The sequence below is a fragment of the Dipteris shenzhenensis genome, chromosome 4 (genome assembly GCF_047967505.1).
Source record: "Dipteris shenzhenensis isolate YYH24624 ecotype China chromosome 4, Dip_SZ_1.0, whole genome shotgun sequence".
In the NCBI taxonomy this organism is placed as follows: Eukaryota; Viridiplantae; Streptophyta; class Polypodiopsida; order Gleicheniales; family Dipteridaceae; genus Dipteris; species Dipteris shenzhenensis.
In genome coordinates, this window is record NC_141599.1 from 35,941,489 (window position 1) to 35,959,249 (window position 17,761).

Consider the following 17,761-nt stretch of genomic DNA (forward strand, 5'->3'; position numbering starts at 1 on the left):
CACAACTTCCGAGCCACTAAATGACTCCGGATCTTCACTTTCCAGATCGGGTAATTAGTCCCGTCCAATTTCCCAGACTCTCCAAAGTTAGGGATAGTGAAAGAGAGAAAACTAGGGGAGGAGGAAGGGAAAGCAGGGGCTGAAGAGGCTGTGGCGGTCGACATCTCTGCTGTTTATACCACACAGCAAAGTCAACCAAACCTAATTTCAGTAAGACCAGAATTCTGAACGCACCTAACTGAACCTGAGTCACCCTCCTTCTCGCAAGGGCACAATCCTCCAGTCGTGGAAGTTGATTCCCAAGAGCTTCTGAATCAGGGTTGTCCTTCAACAAGGTCCCTGCCTTCAGCCTCCCACACCAGTGAGCCTCCTACTTGGGCTCTGATACCATGTTAGAAATGACCCAATAGAGGGTACGCATAGCGGAAGACTTATAGTAATGCCCAGGAGCTCACACAGTGTGCGTGTGGGGTGTGGAATCGCAAACTTCTTTACTTATGTGCATACAGTAGGTGTGCAGACTCATCAATAGACAATGAACCAACCAGATAGAGAAACCACCAAAATATATATTTCCGTCCACAACTATGGACACAATACAAAAGAGACAGATCCAGAGTGCCACCAATGATGTGGTCCTCTGATCTTACCACAAGGTCCTTCTCCTATCTGCTGGCTATCTCTAGACTCGAGCCCGCGTGCTCCACCTCGAGCTTCTGTAGACTTTCCGTCCAAAGATCTCAGCACATTGCTGCCCTAGTAGACAGCCTAGGCTCAGCCCCAAGTGAGCTCAGTCTGCAGCAACTCTGGCCCTGCTTTGCCTCCTGGATGTAGGCCCAAAGATCAGGCTTCTGCTGCTCCTGCTGCTCCTCTGTTTGCTGACTTGCTGGATGCTGAAATGAGGCAAGAGCCTCTGCATTTATAGGCCCCAAGGCATGTTAAAAAATACCGACCAGTCTGTCCCAATCTGGCCGACTGGACAGACCAGGTTGGCTGGCCCAACCGACCTGGTTGGCTCAGCCCAACCAGCCCTTTAAGGGCTCCAAAACCGGGCCCTTTTGCCCCACACTTCTAGGGTCTTTGGCCCTCCAATCAAGGCAGGGGCCCAGCCTATATAAGGCATGCCTACTGCCCACTGACAGCCCCAATTTGCTGCTCCACCAGGCCTGCTGGTTCTGCCCTCTGCCAGGCTCTTCCCAGCCACGTGTCCTGTGCCGTACTGCCCCGTACATCCTGCTGTCCTGACCCGCTTGTACCACGCCATCATCAGGGTCTGTTGCAGGGCCTTCACCTGCCCACTACCCTCGCCATATGGCTTGCCATGCTGACGCCATCTGCAGGTCGCAATCCTGTGAGGTGCTGCCCATGTGGCAGCCCCCTCTCTTTCTTCTCTCTTGGGCACATCCTGCCCTAGGTCTCCCTCCCCCACGCACTCCTCATTTGGGGGCTTACAGATGGGGAGGTGACCTTTCCAACAATCCCATCCAAATCCTTTGTGCTATGGGGCAGCTCCATAGGCAATGAGGTATCGTCTCAAGGACACCATCAATTCAACAGTGACACCGCGCATCCACCCGCATCTTCTCTTCTTCTTTTTTTTTTTTGGCCAAAGAAAGGAACCTTCTATTAATGCTTGAGAGCTTTCATACAAGACAGCAGCCCCGTAGGTGCTGAGTATGGAAAAAAACCGGAAAGGCTGAAAGAAAGAACCGGCCTGTTCCAGAGAAACCGAGCTTACTGCCTAGGAGTCTCGCCGCTGCCTCCATGGGAAGTTTGCTCCATCTACCAAAGGAGCTAGCTCGGGCTGGTGTCCCACTGTGCCCAACCTATGTGAGTCTGCTGTCCCAACATGAGCCCATCCTAATCTCTGATCTTTCTTGGGGTGCCATATAAAGGGCTAACGCTCGAACTCCTCCTAGCGGGCGGGGCTGAGCTCGGATGATTCTTCTTGCTAGTCTCTGCCAGACCCTGTGAAGGCTCCTCATTAGTGGGGAGCCTTTTCTCGTGAGGGGGACCTCCGAGAAGATCCATCTGTGTGACTGCTGTCACTGCCCCCCTTGTGTGGGGTATCTCTGAGAAGCCCGCACTGAAGTAGAAGCTTCCAGGGTTATACGTCTGGGGTGAGACCAGGCACGACTAGCTTGCCCAAAAGGGCCTTGCACTGCATCTTTGGATCTATGATGCCCAAGCCTCCTAGCACCTCCGACATGATCACTATTTGCTGCCAAGCGACTCGGGGGCTCTGGTGTTCCTCATGCCATTCGACTCTGCCCATACGAAGTTGCACACCAAGCGCCTAAGCTGTCCTATGCAACCTCTATGAAAACACTATCATGAGGCTATATACCAGGCCGTGGTGAGAAGGACTTGGTTTGCCACTAGAGCGCGGCTTACTAGGGAGAGTTTGGCCGAGCTCCAATAGAGAATCTTGTGCCGAACACTCTCTAGAACTGGGGCTATCTGCTGCTCTGCTATGATATTAACACCTAGCATCCAAGGTACCTCATTGTCTACCCCCACGGTATCGAGTGAAAGACAAAGGCACTTCCCCAATCTTGTATCTCCGGTGTCTTCTCAGCCCCTATGTAGAAGCTGATAGACTTGGTCTAGTTGATTCGAGCACTAGAGGCCTCACAGGAAATAGCCATGGCACCCCCGACTGTCTCCAAGCTCGTTGTTGTTCCCTCCACATACAGGGCCGTATCATCTGCAAACTCTGAATCAGCAGCTCCTTGTCCTGCACGATTGGGAGCCGCATCCTTGTGAGACCCGTCACTTGTGACCTCAAGAAGTATCCCGATGCCTCTGCTACGAATAGGAAGAGAAAGGGTGCAAGGGGGAAGCCCTGTCAAAAGAGAGAAAGTCATGCCCGTATGGCTCTGATGAGTACCGAGCATAAAGCGCAGAGACCCCTATGATCCATCTGTCTAAGAAGCCCAACCTCTACATAGTACCCTCTAGGAACGACCACTCCACCCTATCGTAAGCCATCTCGAAGTCCAGGAGAAGGATGGCGAGAGGTTGCGACTGGCAAGAGGTTGCGACTCATTCCTACCTCCCAGAAGGTAAAGATGTTATCCAAGATGCTTCGCTCCTAAACAAATCCGGTTTGTGCATCGTGGATGATGTTAGTGCAGCGGGGCCGCAAAACCGCAAACTCAAGACCTTGGCTAAGATCTTGTAAGCAGTATCAAGCAAAGTGATTGGTCTCCATTGCCGAATGTCTGACCTGTCTCCCCACCCTTCGGGATAAAATAAATCCAACCTCTACTCAAGGACTGAGAAAGAGAGCCTATGTCGAAAATCTCGTGACCGGATAAGCATAGAGGAATAAGAAGGATCTCCCAGAAGCTCTAGAACAAGGTTGGAGTCAAGCCATCTTTGCTTGGACAATTCTAGGTGGGGAGGGCCACAAGACTCGCTAGAGACTCCTCCTCAACTTAGAACAACCGACTATAGAAGTCTATAGTCATCTCAAGAATCTCTTGGGGATCAGTGCGCATAATCCCCTGCATATCTCGCAACCGCTACTACAGCTGCATGCATGTTGACCGAGGTCCAGTGATTTGGAAAAACTATCTCATATCGATCAGTGAGATCTTGGGTCCTACTCGCAGAGCCTTTCCATGGATGCTAGGTCTTGTCGCAGTGCTCTCTTGCGCTCCTGGGGGGCACACCTCCATCAAAGAGCGTGAGACTGAAGCTCCGCACTGCTCCTCCGAATCACAACTGTCACCTAGGAGGCCTAACCCTCGTGAGGCCAGAGGACAACCCTCGTGAGGCCCGTCCTCTGGCTGTTGCCAAATCTCTGCTATAGCTTAATGTACCTCCTCATCCTAGAGGAGATCCTTTGGGATGCAAACCCCCTTTTTGGTGAGTTCACCTACAAAAACTGCTTGCCCACCAGGCATGGGTGGAATGGTAGGAAAACTCTACCTGCCGGATCTCCATGTCGTGAAGCTCAAGATGCGCACTCTCATATCGATCATTGAGATCTTGGGTCCTGCTCATAGAGCCTCTCCGTGGATGCTAGATCTTGTCGCAATGCTCTCTCGCGCTCCTGGGGGGCACTCCTCCATCAAAGAGCGTGAGACTGAAGCTCCGCACTGCTCCTCCAAATCACAACTGTCACCTAGGAGGCCTAACCCTCGTGAGGCCCGTCCTCTGGCTGTCGCCAAATCTCTGCTATAGCTTGATGTACCTCCTCATCCTAGAGGATATCCTTTGGGATGCAAACCCCCTTTTTGGGGAGTCCTTGGCGGGGCTGCTCTAGGTGGAGCACTACTAGTGAGTGGCCTGACATCGTGGTGCCTACTAGAATGCCAATAGCACCTCCTTGATGTAGCGCCCAATTTCCAATATAGAATTGACAAGTCTCTCTAGCAGTCCATCATGTCTCCTCTAGCCGAGCGAGAAGAGTAGGCTGTCAGGGATCCTGATGAACTATGCCTCTCTCCACGGTTCCCTGCCACCAATCATGAAGATAAATTGCTCCCAGGTTCTCCGCTCAGCTGCTGGCATCTCAGAGAAGGTGGCTCCTCCATGTTTGTCCTCCCCAAATTCTAGGTTGTGGAAGTCACCTCCAAAATCCAAGAGTCGACATCTGGGAGACACATCCAGGCAGTGTTGTCTACACGCTGGAGCATTCAGGATCCCAATCCTGGACTCTCCCACTCTGATGCCCATCCAAACTACGCGCCCTAGGATAAACTCTCCTTGGTTGTAGAACTCAGGGGCCAACACCTGAGAAACCAATATGCAGACCCCTCCACTCCGTCCTACCACGGGGGACCAAACCTCTGGGCCTCTCCTCGGGAGGAGGTGGTGGCGTTGACTGATGTCCACCGCTGAAAACATATACAAAGAAAGTCCACTGTCCCCCCTACTACTGCCCTCTGCAAATTCTGTCGGAGGATCAAGTACAGCGGCTGACTACGAGCACGGTTGTGGAGCCCATGCATGTTCCAACTCACTATGGTCCAAACCGTGTGTGAACAAGGCTCTCTTGTGCGTAGGAGCCTAGATAGCTATCTCGGAATTTTGTGATTTCATGAAGGTTTTGAGGGGGAGTAGTCTGTGTCCGTGCGGCGACAAGCATGGCTGGTTCCACGCCTACCTTTGCCGCCCACTACATCAAGAAAGGAACCTCCAACCCGAGCTTGGCTGCACATTGGTGGAGCGACCAATGCGTCACCTGTGTGAATTGTAATTGTACCTTTGGTCCCATCCAAATCACTTCCTATGCTAGGCCTCTCTGGAGAGAAGCCTAACTAGTAGATTGTTGTGTTGCCTTGAGTGAGCCAGCTATCCAAACCCTAAGGGGCCATCCACTCCGCCATCATGTGAAAAATCTGCTCTTTCATCATACAATCAAAGAGAGTGGGAGTCCACTTTTCTTCTCCATGGGAAGCGAAGTTGAAAACCCAAAAGGCGTGGGTACGAGAACCCACCACTCCGATGGTACCCCCTCTACGTGGCTGCAAAATCATGACGGTCATCTCGAGTGAGAGGGGGTACTCATCTAGAATCTTGAGGTAGTTCCATGAACCTAGCCTCCATATTTCTCGTGGTAGAGGCTAACCTAGTCAAGGCCTTGGACCTAGGAATTGGAAGAACAAACCTCTAGGCTCAGGAGTTTGTGTGGAGGCAGAGTCCTGGTGCAAAGAGGGAGAAGACTGTGATGCTGCTATAAAGGGATAATCAATCCCATCCTCACTTGAGGGTTTCGGGTCAGGGACATGTTTGGGAAGGGGACGAGAGAGGAAGAGGAGGAGGGTGAAGCGACTACAGTAGCTGGAGGAGAGAGGGGCGGAGCGGGGGCGAGTCATGAGAGTAACTGAAGCAAGGGGGGCAGGTGGAGGCGGGGAGGGGGAGGGGATGCAGGGGGGGTAGGTAGAGAGGGAAGATTCTGAGGTGGGGGGGGAGGTGGGTCAGCCGTCCCCAAGGCAAAAGGACCTCTAGAGCCCTGTTGTGGTGCCGAAACCAGTGTGCTCCGTGTTCCTGCCATCAGGGGGACTGCGTCGAAGAAAAACCCCTCCTCCGATGTCTCCGCTGGCTGCTTCTCCCCTCTGGAGGGGGAGCAGCCTCACTCTCTGCTCTCTTATGCTCACGGAGCCTGGCTCTCGACGCATGCGGTGCTAACAAGCCCTTTTTGATGGCTTCTTGCGCTCCACCTTGGTCCAGACCCCCCTTGAGGGTTCTACCCAAGGTGTCTGTGACACCATCCGCTACCTCGGATCGGGCTGAAAACTCTTGGGGTGCAATCCCTTGCTCCTGATGGGGCTGGGTCTGGTCCCTACCCATCCCTCATTTAGAATCTTGGGCCAAGTGTCCCATCTGTCTACATCGTAAACACCGGCCTGGGAGCCCTACAATCTCAATGGACTGCATGAACTCTCCACCATCAAGGGTCTCAAGGAGGATCTCCTCTGGTAGCGTCTCAAGGTGTGCCACTATCGTTCCTTTTTTTTTCCACGAAAAAGATTTCTATTAAGTATGAAAGAAACCCGCGTGAGCAAGCTCAAAGCGGAATTACATCATGCTGGGCATGAGGGAAAAAACCACTCTAGAAGAGTCTTGAAAACTCAGAATGAGCTGGAAGAAACCAAGGTTGAGGCTGAAAATTCCACGTCAACCTTGCTGTCGTCTTTGAGAAAAAGGGGGAGCCCCTCCATTCCGTAAGGAAGATAATCCTCCTGGCAGAGTTTGGCCGAGAGGACCTGCCACTATCAATCTAAGATGGGGGACCCCAATCCTCAGAAAGGAACAAGCAAAAACCCATGCTGCTGAGAGGAAGGAAAGAAAGGGTGGAAAAAGGAAAAAGAGGGGCGGAAGAGAGGGTCAAGAGCCCTCTGAAAAAAGCTGGCTGGAAGGCCAGCTCAACCAAGAACACCTACAGGGAAGCCTTCACCGGGTAGCTTTTCAAGGAGGGCTCTCTGGGAGAATCAAAGAGAGTACCCAGCCAGCAAAACTGTCCACCTGAACTATCTGGAAACCTAGGCTCCACCAAGGGCTGCCCCAAGTTGATGGGCTCTTCAACTGAGCACCAAAAAAGGCTGGAAGGATGGGAGCTTGTCGCCAAGGGGGCCTCCAACACCTTGAAACTGAAAAGGTTGAGCTGAGCTGCTCCTCTGAAGGAGAGCACACTGGTCGAGAACACCAGATGGCCTGCAAAACCGCCCTGAAGAAGAGGTATGCCACCACAGAGGTGGCCTAGGGGGAGTTCTAGAGAGGCTCCCGCTGAGGCTCGTTACCACTAGGATGCCCGGGCTGCAAGAGGCTGCCCACAAGGCAGTCGCGACCCAATATGCTGCTGCCGAAAACACACCGTGCTGTAAGAACAGCAACAGAGCAGCCTTGCGACTTGAGGCGCCTAGAGAACGCACACCCGCGACCTGAGAAGGAGCACCACGGGCAGCTCTCAAGTTCTAAAATGCAGCAACTAGCTGTCGCGACCGGCAAAAGGGGCGGATCTGCGAAACGACCAAAGGCGAGGCTACCACAATCTCTCTTTTAGCTTTCAAGCTTTATAACCTTCCATGTAACCCTTACAACCTACATTTGGCACTGTTATCCACTATCTTGCCACTTTTTCCACCTTAGGCCCTTTACACACCAAAGGGCGCCCAACGTTTGGGCGGCCGTTTGGACCAATAAGAAGCCACCATTTGAGGTTTGGGCGGGGACCTCTTTACACATACTGTGCCCAAGCTTAGGCCCTTTACACACCAAAGGGCGCCCAACGTTGGGCGCCGGTTTGGACCAATAAAAAGCCACCATTTGAGGTTTGGGCAGGCACCTCTTTACACATACAGTGCCCAAGCTTAGACCTTTTAATCCGACATGGAGTCCACGTCATGCCCTGAGAAAGGCCTTCCTTGGGCAGCCAAGCTTGGCTGCCCACCGATGGGCAGGGCTGGATTCAGCCAATCACCATCACGATTTGGGTCCCCCAGCTCCACACCCATCCGGGCCCTCATTTTTACAAGAGGGGTTTGTACTTGGGCGGTGTGTAAAAGGGGTGCCCATCCGTGGGCACCCATTTTTTAATGATCTCACAATGGGCAGTGGGTGTGTAACGGGGGTGCCCATTCCAACCCGCCCATGAATGTTTTTGGGTGCCCACACTTTGGGCACCCTTTGGCGGTGTGTAAACAGCCTTATTGACTAGTTTTGAAAACTTTCTCTCTCAAGTCCCTTGATATGCATTTTCTCACATCACTCAAAGCTTCTCAAGCAATGAGTAGCACACAGGAGCTCCTTTCTCTGCTCAGTAAATGTCCTACTGGCTCCAAAGAGTGTATAGTCTCGACTAGGGTGACAGGGAGAGAATTCCCCACTGTAGGTAGGACAATATTTTGGCACCGCTTGCAAGGAGAAACAATAAGCCCCAAAAGTTTAATACCCTAGCTCGATTGAGTCTGAAGAGGGCTAGATGTAAGAGAATATATCCAAGCCTATCTAAAAGATAGTGGATCAGCCTACAAACCTCAAAAAGTGTGTCTTGCCATGACTACTAGAGCCATGTTCTTGGAGAAAATTACATCTTTCTAGATAGAGACACATACTTTAGAATAGTAAGGCTTGTGTGCATCCAAAGACGCTGTTGCTGGTAGACATGACCTCTGAGGTCATCAACGAATAGTTATTTCTTTGTTTTCCTCATCTTCTAGAGTCTGACAGCTTGTATAAGTATTCTATTTCTCATTAATGCTCATTTCTCATGTAATGCTCATGTGAATTGTGTTCCTATGGATATATATGCATGTCTGTTGATATGTCAACACTACCTCTCTCTGCTACAAAAAATAAAGCTCACGTGACTCTTAAAATCCGATGGGTCTTAAAGTCTTGTGCCTGATGTATTTCAAACGTAATGACCCTTGCAAATGGTGCAACTCTAACTGAGAGTCATAACACGAGTGAAATGGTCGTAGAGATGGGCATGAGATTTCCAGCAGCAAAATAGTACAGAGAATGGGCAGTGGTACAGCATTCAAGAATGGATGGGGAAGACGAAAATACTACCAAATACAGCCTCCAAAGGGGTCCGATGTGAGTAGTAAGGCTAAGGAAAGATGGGAGAGGACCAAATTGGAAAGTTGGAATATTGATCTGTGGGGGGCAGCAAGGGGGAGGGATTGATAATGGAGAGGGCCATCTAAGGAGCAAGTGGAGCCACTATTATGTTCTTTTATTTTGGCTACAACTATATAGAAAAGGTGACAAATAAAATGTGCTTCTCACTCAGTTGTAAGCAGTTTTGATGATGACAAGAATGAAGCTGGGTTATAGTAGTGCTCTTGATGGGCAATAATAAAGGAATTTTGTGAGAATGTAGTAGCTTTAATAAGTCTGTGTTGAACAAAGTATTGCTAATGTATCAGGTTTGATGGAGTGGGGAACATTGCCTCTGAAGTTCAAAGCCCTGCCAGCTCCTACCCCTGGGCATTGGCTGCAAGCGTTCTACTTATTCTTGCTGTATATGGTCTACCCACTTTAATTGGAGTAAGTGTTTTACCAGACTACAAAGAATGGGAGAGTGGAACTTATATGAGAGCTGCAAAACTCATTGGTGGACATCCTTTGCAGGTATGGGTCTTGTATTGATGCGAAAAGGAGTCACAAGGGTTTGAACTGCATCTTTGCTTGTGTTTTGTATTCAAAAATATTAACAGCCTTTTCAAAACATTTTGACAGATTTGGATGGGATTATCTGAAGTGCTTAGTGCAGTGGGCCTTCTTGTGACCAGGATTTGTATCAATTCCCGTATAGTATATGGAATGGCCCTTGTAGAACAGGTGGTGTATTTCATTCAACTGCTTCAAACCTTGTGTTAAGCAGATACAAGAATTTTTAAAATTGATTTGAAACAATATATATTTTTAATGACCCTCTTTTAGCTTTTCTCCCTTGAATGGAGGTTATCTTTATTCATCAATGTACTCCTTGAATATTTGTTTCAAACTTGTACTTGGAAGTCTTACAACAATGTGATGAAGAAGAACTATCTTTCGTGTTGTGGGATATGATTCTTTAAATAAAATGTACTGCTATGTATTACAAATGAGAGTATACATGCAAGTGAAAAATGAACAGCCAGAATGAACCACCAATCTGGCCTGAGAAAACAGGGAATTTATGCATTTATGTTTTGGAAAGAGGAAATACCAAAACTTATTCTAATAGAAAACTGAAAGATGAGAAGTCATGAATCTTGTATAAGCTATTTTCATGAAAGCTATTGCGTGTTTATGGAAATTTTGTGTGTGGTAATTGAATTATTATTAAGAGGGTTCAAGTGATGAGTCAAATACCAGATGTATTGATCCTCAGGAAAAATACCTAGCAGGTACCAATGTTCACATGGCTGCATCCTCGCTTCGGAACACCATGGATAGCCATTCTAGCTACTTCCAGTCTGACGCTTGTGCTTGCGGAGTTCAACTTTTACTCTCTGGCAGAGGTTTGTGAACTAATATTGAGCTATTGTATGGTATTAAAAGCTCTGGATTGCGATATATCCTATTAGAGGTCTGTCTTTAGAAGGAGAAGTACAGATTAATCATTAGCAAAAATAAACCTATGTCAAGCACAGGAATAATCTGGGATTTGACAAAAAGAAAGTTTGCACTGAGGGGTACTGCACATTGCCAGGGCCTACTCGACCCAAGTCTCCGATCAATGCCACACATGCAAGGCTTGTGGACAGTCTTCAGCTGCACCTTGAGTGCGATGATCGTACTTCTTGTTTCAGGTTTGGCAAGCCTTAGATCTCCTCCAACCTATCCACTTTCCCCTCTCTCAGATGGGCCACTTGCTTCTCTAGTGACCCTTGTGCTGCCTCCAAACCCTCAGATAAAGTTGGGTGATGGTAACCTCTGTGTGAGCCCTCACTTGCTAGTCCTTCTATGAGGAAAAGTCCATAGAGACAGAGTGCCATGGTAGTCTGCCCTGCCCGAGGATGACATTATAGCAAAATAAGTGCATTATATCGAAATTAAGCCTATCCATGTATGATCGTATCTTTGAAGAACATCTGTTTCATGTGCATGTTGCAAAGAAAGTTAAGTCATTAGCAAGGTCGCTCATTGTCATGTGAGGGTTGACTCGAAAAAGTAGAACAGTCCTGGACAGGACGTGGCGCAACAACAATTTCAAAGTCTCCAAGGATCTTGATTATTTCAGAAAGATGATTTGCACATTTTTGTTGGGATCGTGAGCCATCCTTGGTCAAACGAGATGTGCTAGCTGAATTGTGACTCCATTGTTGCTAATCAGAACTGATAGAACAGAGCCTTGGTATTTAGTAGTCTGTTGGGCATATTAAATACCCTTTGTTTTGGTTGATAGATTGGTAGCATGGGATTTAAACCTGATCTTGGGGCCAAATGTGAAGTTCTTAACATTTACATGCATGACCGTTCAGTTAGGCCACTTGTAATATTTTGAGAAGAGCATTGAACACATGACCTCAGACAATAAGCTTCATGATCATTAAAGTGGGTTTATGGAAAGTCATATGTATAATTAGTAAGCAGATACAAGTATTACAGAAACCCTGGTTGAAAAGCAATACATTCAGCATTGGTTAGCTTTATCAACAAGGTGCAAAGTAAAAAAGAAAAATACTGGATGGTTAATTCTGATGATGTTTGGCCGCTGGAAGCAAAGCACAATCTTTGCTGGATGGTGAGCACAATTGGCCTTTTAAGTTCTTCTGTGCAGTTTGTCGTGATATCCAATCTGCTGCAATTTAGGGAAAAAGGCCGACAGACTGCATGGATTAGAGAGCATGGCACGTTTCAGAATCTTGTGAGTAGTAAAATTTGATGGCTATTCGATTAGGAAAGATGATTGTAGCCTCTTTGGGAAATGCATTCCTTGGTCCCTAGCTTGCATCAGGTCCATGGGATAAGATATAAAGTCTCATGAGAATAAGGAATATTTTAATGCTAATTATGTACAACATATAGATCAGACAAGGGTATCAGACAAGGGTGTAGACAACATATTAGTCAATAGTGCTGGCTGAGGGTTGTTTAAGCTGAAGCTTTAACGATTATGGGCAATGGAGTAGTTGGTGTCACATTCAGTGAAGCCCAAACAAAGCTGTAATTGATCTGTACAGCAATCTTTTGACAATCCTAGTGAATCACTCTACCGACATGGAATTTGAATAAAAGTCTTTCTATTGAGAAGCTTACATAAAATTTCTTCTAAATTAATGCATTAGCAAACTTGATTATTATTTTAATACGTACTTGGTTCAATGTGTTTCAAGTCTACATTTGAAGCTCACGATTTAAATGTAGTAGTACTTTCTTCTTGGTGCTGGTTTATTGATGAATGCTTTTGCCATTGGTCCATTAGCATTGTAGTCAAATACCTTATTTTATACAGTTTCGACCATGCTAGATTTTGGTGCTCATGTGATGCTCACAATTCAATCTTGAGATGCTAGTTTATTTACAGATACTTTTCCAATTGGCATTGTAGGCAGACATGTTGTTCTATGCACTTTCAACCATGCTAAAGTTTGGTGCTCTGGTTCAACTACGTTTCACTGAGCCAGACGCTTTCCGGCCATTTTGTATCCCAATGCCTCAAACAGTCCTTGCAGGTAGTATATATCTTCATTTGTATTATTCTCACATATGTAAGACTATCTGGCAAATGCTCTCCAACACCACCCCCCACAAAAAAAACACACACACACACACATTTTATTTTATTTTTTGAGGGGGCGGGAGGGGGGAGGTGAAAACTGTATTGCTTAAAATCAGTCCCCAAAAATGGGACTCTGAGCTACAACATGTCAAAAGATGTCAATATAAGACAAGTAAGCAGGATAATCAATATCCCGAGCCTGTAGACAATCAAAAAACGATTGCTGTAAGGATGCCCGGAAAAAGGAGTACTTGGCAAGAGACGGGGTCACCAAAGACCCTATGGTTTCAATTCCTCCATAGAGTCCATAGTGCCCAATACTGAACCCAAGAGTAGAAGAGATAATACCCCTGCCTGATAGGATGGACCCCAAACAAATTGAAATGCTTGCCACAGCAAGCAGTGAAAAAGCGTGCCTGTAGAAATTGCTACAGAAACAACAAAAATTCACGAGAGTCAAAGCAATGCCAAACGAGATGAGTCATAGTCTCTCGTGGGGATACACCGTCAACAAAGGGCAGGCACAACATGATGACGTGCCAAGATCTGTTCAAAGGGGAGAACCCCAAAATCTGGGCGTAGTGCAATGGTTCAATGAACCCCTCGTCTGAGATCCATAAGCAGTGATCTCTAGAGAAGGTGAGTCTCGCCGAGAGTTGTGTAGGTGCTAACCAGGTCCTGTATGTGTGGAGCTGCAAGAAATCCTCTTTGCTAACATGGTTCACCTACTGACAGATGAGCGGAATGGATGGAGCCTCAAGGCCATACTCAAATAGTGGCAATCTGTGGATATGTATTCCCAAGCATGCAAACCATCTGCGTGTCTGAGCATACCTATAAACCATCTGGTCAAACATGTTGAAGTGGCAAAGATTGGAGAAAAACCCAAAAATGCCAAGGGGGGCTAAGCCCAGAATGTAGGAAGAGATAGTAGGGGGACTGAAGGAGGGCCTTAAGGCCAATACGGATCCCTCCTTTCCTTGGGATGCCAATCCAACTGTCAAAGTAGGCAAGGTCCATCCTTATGGGAGGATGAGGGAGAAGAAGAGCATGGGAGGGGCCATCAACAGAGCAAGGCATGTAATGGGACATCAGACAGCCCATAGTGGCTCTGGACAAGCTGACAAAGCAAGGTGCAAGGGTTGCCTTAGGACTGCTGGTAGGGGTATAAAGCCAACCATTTGTTGGAAAAAGAAGGAATGCAGCAGAACAGGGGAAGAACAGATTGGAAACAAGGGGGGGAAGGGGGGGGAGAAGGGATGGGAGAAGGCACCGCCGAGGAGGGGTGGGAGAGGTAGAGGAAGGTGGAAGGGAGAGAGTGAAGCAAGGGGAGGCAATTTGAGGGGTGGTGGGGTGGCTAGCAGGCATGGGAGCTTAGGTTGAGCTCCACATTATTGAACATCTAATTTACAAATCATTACTTGTCAATATATATTTGTCTTGAAGCCTCTAAACATAAGATAGTGCATTACTAAGTTTGTGGTAAGATTTTAATCAAGTGTATGAGCTGCACAAGTATCCTTTTAGCATCTGCTAGTCTCTCCTAGGGAACAGCTAGGAGGGAGGCCCTTAGTGGCTTTTTATCTTTGTTGTTGTACCAGATCACTATTTTTGTGTCAACTAATATTGATGTGAAGAAAAGTTTGCTTGGAATTATAGGTTTATGTAGACCGAAATATTTGACGGTGAGGAGATGGAGGTGGATTCTGGAGGGACTGAGCTTCCCTCCAGCCTAGCCTCAGCCACCAAATCTAGTCAGACTTTGAATCCAGTGAACTTGACGTTGACTGATGGGACTACTCGTGTGCATGAAGATCTTTGTGATGCAATCTACAGTTCCATCAGCTTTGCACCTAAAACGTTGGCTGATGAAAGCAAATTTCGTTTTACAAGCTTCACATAGAGCAGAGAACTCTTCTCACATTTGAACTTCCCACCTCTCCTTGGACAGAAGGATTTCGACGATGGAGAAGAGCAACTGTTTGAACGCCGCATACTTGGAGGAGAGCGGATTCCAATAAGGAGCGCAAACGACCAGGAAGAAGGAAGAAGCACCGCAGTCAAGATGTCATGGCCCTCGTACTCGGGCGTGGTACAAGATTTCAAGGGGGGCCTCTTTACCCCACCTTTCGAACAAAGTCATCTAGCTTTGCCGGTGGAAGCCAGAGGGTCGGAAGAGACCCCCCAGCATGCATAGATTTCCATTTCTCCACCTTTGGAGCAGGTACACCCGAGGGGAGCCCAGGAGTCGACAAGTCAGAGCGTTCATAAGGAGGCACAGACAAGAGAGGCGCTGAAACAAGTGCTAAAGCTCAAACAAAATCTGAAATCCCAACAGGAGAAAGTGGAGCAGGCCAATGAAGAGAGCTCATTTGCAAAAGGTAAGTAGCCGCTTTCCTTGACGAGGATAGGCTAGATAAATCCATTCACTGGTTATCCACACATGCCCTTATAGGTTTTCTACCGGGACCTAGACCACCTGCTGCCTTCTTAGAAAACTGGCTCAGAACCAATTGGATACGAAAAGGTTTGGTAGTAACTAGTGTGAGGTTCCTGAGTAAAAGTTCTATTTGAGAAATATCACCAGCAGCATGAGTAGATATTGTAAACACTTGATTAATGTTGAGGGGAATCTCTTTAGTGAGGGATTACACATCCACAGACAGAAGTAGTCTAGATTTATGCATTGCATTAGATATCATGTGACAAGACTATGTTACATTTGAGTTTGAATGTAACGTGACCTCGATGGGTTGGTCAACAATGAATTTTAAGGGACGCTTTGACATAAATGCAAGACTTTTACATAAATTTAATTATTTGATGTAAGGGTTTTGTGTTGTTTGATTGAGTTATGTGGGTCAAAGATTGCATTGGGGGGTCCTTGGTGACTTGGTCAAGAGAATGTGGTTGTTCCTGTACCAGGGTGGTTGTGCCTCATGGTGAGGAAGAGGATGAGGCCATTGAGGTAGTTATGTATGTCGCATGGCAGAGCAGCACACTGCCCATAATGCTCTTGATGAGGAGCTCTAAGAGGAGGGCCTTGCGCATGGCTAGTGGGCTCAAAGCAATGCATGCAAGATCCCCAGGCGATTGGTTGTTGTCGTCGAGCTGTTTGCAGTTTCAAGAGTTTAACGTATGAGGCGGACATCATTATGCCCCGGGGCCCTTTCAACAAAAATGAGAGTGCAAGCCTATGGTTGACAGCAAGAAGGTGGCGGTATTAAGTGTCGATTGAAGTACAGGCAACATACCATGATCGTGTCTGGAAAGATTTTAAAGTGAATAAGAAAAGAGCTCATATACCTTTAAAGAACAATACAAGAGTAATTGAAAATAGAAAAGGACTTCAAATGAGCAAAAGGAGGCAGCCTAAAGTCAACTGCACAAGTGGAAGGATTGTCCAAAGGACAAAGATCCCCGTGATGGAGATGGTTGTCATGAAGTGTGACGGAGACATGAAAATGTAGTCCTAGTGTTGATGAGTTACAAATTCATCCAGCACAAGTTTGATTCTATATGCATGTTTCGACAGAAGATGCAGCTAGGAGATTCAGCAGATCATCTAGGACGATGTATGGCAGGCATACATCCATCGAACATGGATCTCTTGCTTGCAGTCACTCATGACCAAGATGGCCTTCTACTGAGAGAATTTCCTTCATCTGAGCAGGGATGGATTCATCACCACACAGACTTGAAGCTCTGTACACTTTGTGACACACATGAGGTGGAGAAAGAAGAGCATGTCCTGGTATGATGTCCTAGATACTATGAGATTCGACGGAGGTATCACTGCCGTCTTATCCACTGGTACAACAATACGAGTACCCTGACCAGAGATGTAATGCACTCTTCATACACGAGGTCAACAAACCCAAGTCTAGACTCATGAGATCTACTATGGGACACGCCATGCTACTGCCGCTTCCCTTGAGGTTTCTTCATTTCCCTTGCTTTTTAACATTACAGCCTCTTGTAGCTGTTCGTATCTCACACAAACTGCCCTCCTTGCTGCTCAGGCCGGGTTTCTCTGTGTACAGTTCAAGATTTAACTACTTCCACTTCACAAATTTGTACGTGTACATAAAGATAGGGAATTCCAGTTATTAAGGGGCATCTCTAGCTTGAGCGAAAAGCACTAAGCTGGATTACAATTCCATCTCATGTCCTGCTCTTAGAAAAGAAGAAATTCCAGGATCTTAGTTCTTAAGAAGCCTGGGCATTCATTGGCAGCTCTTAAAGTGCCGCATACATCAAGACCACCGGCTAATCTGAAACTGAATGTTTATAAGTCCCTGGATCTGAACCCCACCAATAGTCTAGCCAAATTGCACACCCTGTCCTCCCAAGGATAATATTATCATATGGAGACTTTTCCCCCATGAAGAAGAGCAGGTTATTCTGAGGGGATCAGGATGTGCGATATGACAATCTTTAATCTATCCAGAAATATGGAGTTCACAGAGTCGTTTCTTCAGAGAAACGTGCAATCTGTAGCCTGCAGAAGACTATGACTGAACTCCGAAGAGCTCTCCCCAGGTAATAGGGATAGAGTGCTAAGAAACACTTCTTCATTTGCAAATCCTAGCTTCTACAAGCTTGATCAAGCTTGTAGATCTTTATGATTGAAACAGAATGGATTCCCATATACAGAAAGCCCATCTACAAAGGGTTATCAATGATGGACTTGAATCAGAGAGCCAATATGATCAACATTCATGAACCAAAGTCATTTGAAGAAGTGGAGGGGAATCCTGAGGATGTGAGGATTGAGATGGACTCAAACAATCCAAAACAGAACTTGGGATCTGGTGACTAGGCCACCTGTGTACAAAGTCATTGGAACCACTCACTTGACTTTAGGGAAAGGGTCCACCCAGGAAGAGTGGCTTGCTACAAGGTTTTGATCTTGCTGCTAATTCCCTCATGGTCCACATCTGTACTCTTTGCAAGAAAAATATGAGGTCTTGTTCTTGAATCCATCAAAGCCTTTTTCTTTGGTGTTGAGGAGGTGGGCTGCTTTGTTGGAGCCCTTATGTTGGTGAGAATAACTGTAAGCTATATGCCTTAGGCCATGCAAGGTAGAAA

The 17,761-nt window shown here is 47.1% G+C and overlaps 1 protein-coding gene across 3 annotated transcripts in view; it reads left to right on the forward strand.

The window, feature by feature from the left end:
* The window catches only part of LOC147902779 (putative polyamine transporter At1g31820), a 31,400-nt gene that overhangs the window by 11,149 nt on the left and 2,490 nt on the right, over positions 1-17,761 (forward strand). For 2 of the 3 annotated variants that reach the window (XM_087373638.1, XM_087373640.1), the window contains 4 exons: positions 9,387-9,591; positions 9,700-9,801; positions 10,353-10,466; positions 12,500-12,623. In XM_087373638.1, the coding sequence (XP_087229764.1) occupies positions 9,387-9,591; positions 9,700-9,801; positions 10,353-10,466; positions 12,500-12,623 (545 nt within the window). The remainder of the gene's footprint in view (positions 1-9,386; positions 9,592-9,699; positions 9,802-10,352; positions 10,467-12,499; positions 12,624-17,761) is intronic. The other variant, XM_087373639.1, reaches the window with a different exon arrangement.